The 5,184-nt window shown below is 33.7% G+C and overlaps 1 protein-coding gene across 1 annotated transcript; it reads right to left on the bottom strand.

Annotated features, from left to right (window-relative positions):
* Nucleotides 1-793: 793 nt before the first annotated feature.
* LOC103554148 (olfactory receptor 51I1-like) lies at nt 794-1,738 on the bottom strand. Its single transcript, XM_008525046.2, has one exon. The coding sequence runs from the start codon at nt 1,736-1,738 to the stop codon at nt 794-796; it is 945 nt and encodes a 314-aa protein (XP_008523268.2).
* Between the last annotated feature and the right edge of the window lie 3,446 nt (nt 1,739-5,184).

Here is a 5,184-nt window from a genome sequence, read left to right as displayed (position 1 = left end):
TCTGGAGATCAAAAAGGAGTAGAAAATTTTTCAATGATTATATATAATGTACTCCATAACTGTATCAAAGGTAATATATAAACTAAAAATGGTATAGTCTATAGGAAACTGGGGTAAATATCCTTTTCTACAAAATATGGATTTTCATATATTGGGAGGGAGTGGGAAGAGTTTTCTCGAATATGACTCAACTCTTGGATAAAAAAGTATAATAAAATAAAAAACAATTTAATAATTTACTACTGTAACTCAGGCAGTCTGCAATTTGACAGAGTTAAACTAGTTTAGAAAATATAAATGTTTGTTCTCATGGAGATTTTAATGAAGGAAAGAAGAAAGATAATTAAAAAATAAACTATATAAAACACAGTGGAAAGAAGAGAAATAAACTAGAAAGTTAGAGAATGGGGTGAGAGATTTGTTGAACTCCTTAGACTCTTTGCAAAGTTGCTGAATAACAAACTATATTTGGAAATATAGAAGATATTAGATCTGAATATAACAATGGGATTATCATGAATTCTCTGCCCAAGGACCTTTCATTTGTCCCAATTTTGTTCTCAAGAGGGTTGAAACCACATTGAGAAAAAAAGTGGGAACAAATAATATATTACAAATATATAATTTATATCTTTATTCATAAAACCCATAATTTATAGCATTTCATCCTATCCTTCTCTATATCCACATGTTACATCTAAAATGACAACAAACGTCAACTATTATTAAATAACTATAGAATTGGGAGTTCATTTTTTCCCCTACCTAAATCTCCATTAACTTGCCTAATTCTTCACCTTCTCTGTTTCTTGAAAGATTTCCTCAGAGAAGAACGGATCTGCTTGGTCTTTAAGCTATATACAATTGGGTTAAGCATTGGGGGCATAAAGAGGTATATATTTCCCAGGACAGCATGTGCTAATGCAGAGCTTCTGTGGCTGATTCGATGCATGACAGTTATTGCCAGGAGAGGCCCATAATAAATTAGAACAATAAAGATATGAGACAAACAGGTGTTGAGTGCTTTCCTCTGGCCTTCTCTGGAAGCAATGCCTATCACTGCTTGGACTATCAGAGCATAAGAAATGGCTATTAACAGAAAATCAAACCCAAAAGAAAAGATAACCAAAACCAGTCCATAGAAAATATTAATTTTGACTTGGCCACAAGCTAACTTCATGACATTTGGATGGAGGCAGTAGGAATAGGAAAGTGTCTGGCCCTTGCAGAAAGGTAGCCTCTTGAGCAGGATAGGCAATGGAGTCATGAGTGCTACCCCTCTCAGCAGGGCTGCCAGCCCCATTTTGGTGACTCGTGAGTTGGTGAGTATGGTGGTGTATTGCAAGGGGTGACTGATGGCCACAAAGCGGTCAAAGGCCATGGCTAACAAGATTCCTGAGCCTGTGGAAGAGAACGTATGGATGAAGAAGAGTTGAATGAGGCAATCATCAAATGCAATGTGATAGAGGCCAAGGATAAAGACCTTGAGCACAGAGAAAAGTGTAGAAACAGACAGGACAATATCTGCTCCAGCTAGCATTGACAAGAAAAGGTACTGGGGCTCCTGTAGACTATGCTCAGTCTTCACCAAGTACAACACTGTACAATTTCCCACGATTGTAGTGATGTACATCAGGCACAGGAGTGGTCCCAGCCACAGGTGGGCACCCACCAGCTTTCGGAGGCCCGTGAGAATGAAGAGAGAAGGCTGAAATTTTGTGGTGTTGGACTCAGACATGGAAAACTGTGAGAAGCCCTACTCAAAACATTTTCCAAGAAATGGATCCTAAGAGGGAAGAGAAAATGAAAGATCAAATTCAGGAGACTCTACTGATTTGGCAAAATGCTCCCAATGAATGCTAAAGACTGAGCATTATAGACTTACCGAAAGGAAAATGACATTAATAATTTTTATGCCTGGAAAGGAAAGTTCTCTCTTCTGAAGTTGCGGTGGTATCAGGCAATTTCTTACTATTATAATTAGATTATAACAATATCGCTCAGTGGTGTAACTAAATTCTTTGGACTTTAATAACATTTAATCTTTTAAATTATTTTGTCCTTGCAAAGTTGTCTTTCTTTTATTTCCATAAAACTACCCCTCTTGATCTTTTTTTACTTTCATAGATATTCCCTACATATTTTTAAAAGGTTTGCCATTCTCCATGTGTCAATAAATACTAGTATTATATTTTTCTCACTCTCTGTTCCTCAGGATTGATTATATTTATTTTTTTAATTTTCTTTGCCTTTAAATATATATCTTCTTTCTAGTTCTCTCACATTAGTTCCAGGTACCTCAAGCTTAACACTTCCAAACCTCAACTCACTTTCCACACGTAGTTAGATGTCTTCAATGTCTCTGTTAAGTATTCATGCAATAATCTCACCATATTGTCCTGAGAGAATCAATTTGTCCAGACTAGATTAATTAAATGTATTACTTCTAGTCTTAGATCAATTTAATCTGATGAAAATAGCAATCTCTATAAGCTTAAAAATGTGTATAACATTTGATCCTGAATTTCACTTCATTCTTTATTAAAGAATAAGGTAAGGGCACACAAAATTCAGCAAACAGTATTCTTTTAATAAGGATTATTAAAAGATATTTATTATTTTTATTATTATTAAAAGGATATTTAATCTAATTATCCAAAAATATAGATGGATAAATAAAATGATGTACCGCCTAATACTAGAACACTAAAGAACCTCAAAAATGAATATTATAGAAATTCTTAAGTCAAGAAAGTTGTCTGTACAAAAAAGTTTTTATTTCTTCTTAATCTTTTTTATAACTATATATAGCTCTTTGTTTCTTGTCCTTCCAAAGATTCCAGTAAAATAAAAGCTAATTAACATAATCTAAAAAGTTAAGCAAAAAGGAGAAAGTAAATTAGTTGAAATAGCAAGTTCAACAAATGTCCGGGGCAAGAAGAAATAAAAGCTGTTAAGAGATAAAACTAATTGTGCAATGACCATGCTCAAATACGCATGAGGAAAATGCTGTTAAAAGATGACGTATCTGCTCCACAGAACCTTAGAGAGTCCTCAAGAACAGAATGGCATGCACAAAGATTGTTGAGAGCAAGAGGAGAAAATAGAATCAGAGGCTAGGAGCATTTGAAATTCTGTTTACTAAATTTCCTTGCCAATTGGTTTACTGTATTAATTTCCATTTTCCTCTCTTCCCATATTTCCCTTAGTCTAGTCATGCAGAGATACACAGAATATAAGACAGGGACGGTACTGAAGTCTTTTCTGTAAAGATATTAAAGAAACTACCTGGAGAGGATTAATAGCACTAATATCTATTGTCATTCAGGCGTAGTAAAGGACTTACGCATAATGGATAATCACTTAAAGTCAGTTTCCACACAGGGAACCCTCAAATTGACTGCTGTCAATCGACTAGATCAACCCTGACACAAAGGGTTCCAATATTGCCTTCTATCCCTGAAAGAGAAATGTCAAAATTAATAGTAAAAGAAAACAGAAATAGTAGAATAAATTTCTGTCACCTACTTAGTAAAAACAGTCCTTTAATGATAAGTATAAATAGATAATAAAGCTTTCAGATCTATCAATAAAACAAAAAGCATAGAGAAGCATATCACTTAACTCTCGGATAAAGATAATCTGTGTACTAAAAAACAAATTTAATAGGTAAATTAATATAACCTGCAATATTTATAAACTTACTGCATTTATAAAACAACAGGTTATGATGCAAAGCAGATGTTCTGAAACTTTGGCTTGCATCAGAATTGCCTGCAGTGCTTCCTAAAACACTTATTGCTGAGCCTCAAACCTGGAATTTCTGATTCAGTAGGTATCAGTGAGGCCTGAGAATTTATAGTTATATTTCTAGCAACTTTCCAGGTGATGCTGATGCTGCAGGCCAAGGGACCCAACTTTGAATACCATTGACGTAAAGGACTAACGTGAGGATAAGAAAAATTCTATAAATTAATCTTTGACAGTCATAATAAAAATAAATAAAATACAAAGAAGAAACACAAGAGAAAGTAAATAAATATTTGGGGGAAAGGTAAATAAAATGAAAATCAAACACATAATAACATGAAGGGTCAAGTAGAGAGATACACCATGTGACACTTGGGTTTCCAAAAATAAAAAAAGGAGGAGAGACATTGAGAGAAGGATTATACAAGAAAGTATGTAATACCTTTTTTGAGGGGAGCTGAAAAGATATTGTTGTCATTAGTTTGAAAGGATACATGGGGATAACAAAGAGAATTATTATAATAAACCCACCCTTATCACTATGCCATTTGAGAACACAGTGGAAAATGAGAATATCTTAACTGCTTATTAATAGACAAAAAGAAAAAAACAAAACAAAGAAAAGGAAAAAGTTCACAAAACAGAGAGGACAAGATAGGCGTTATATTTCTAATTATTAAACCTGGAATGTATAAACAGAGAAACAATGCTACCCTGATATTAAAGAACTATTTTTTTCTTCTTATTTTTGAGTCTGTAACTCCACAGATATCTTAACTAACAACTAAATTCCACTTACAACAGTAGAAAAAATAAAATACTTAGGAATAAATTTAACCAACTTAATTTCAACAAGGATGTGAAAGATCTATACAGTGAAAAACATGACTTTGAAGAATGAAATTGAAGAAAACACAAATAAATGGAAAGATGTCCCATATTCATGGATCAGGAAACTTAATATTGTTAAAATATCCATACTACACAAAGCTATCTATAGAGTCAAGCAATACCTGAAAAAATTCCAATGGCAGTTTTCGTAGAAATAGAAAAAAGAATTCTAAAATTTGTATAGAACAACAAAAGATGCAAGAGAGTCAAAGCAATCCTAACAAAGAAGAGGAAAGCCAGGGGTATCATACTTCGTGATTTCAAAGTATATTATGAAGACGTGGTAATTAAACAGTATGGTATGGGCATAAAAATAGACTCATGGACCAAGGCAACAAGATCAGGAGCCCAAAAGTGAATCATCACATATACAGTCACCTAATATTTGACAAGGTAGCCAAAAATACTCAATGGAGAAAAGAGAGTCTCTTTAATAAATGGTCTTGGGAAAACTGGATAATCATATGCAGAAGAATGAAACTAGACTACTATCTTTCATTACTCAAAAATTAACTTGAGCTGGGGCTGGCCCCGTGGCCGAGT

The sequence above is a fragment of the Equus przewalskii genome, chromosome 6 (assembly GCF_037783145.1).
Source record: "Equus przewalskii isolate Varuska chromosome 6, EquPr2, whole genome shotgun sequence".
Classification (NCBI taxonomy): domain Eukaryota; kingdom Metazoa; phylum Chordata; class Mammalia; order Perissodactyla; family Equidae; genus Equus; species Equus przewalskii.
The sequence above is the reverse complement of the archived record's forward strand: the minus strand, read 5'-3'. Positions and strand labels throughout refer to the sequence as shown.

What these genes read in the sequence shown, in the direction of transcription:
- LOC103554148 (XM_008525046.2), bottom strand. Translation starts at nt 1,738, where the DNA reads ATGTCTGAGTCCAACACCACAAAATTTCAGCCTTCTCTCTTCATTCTC.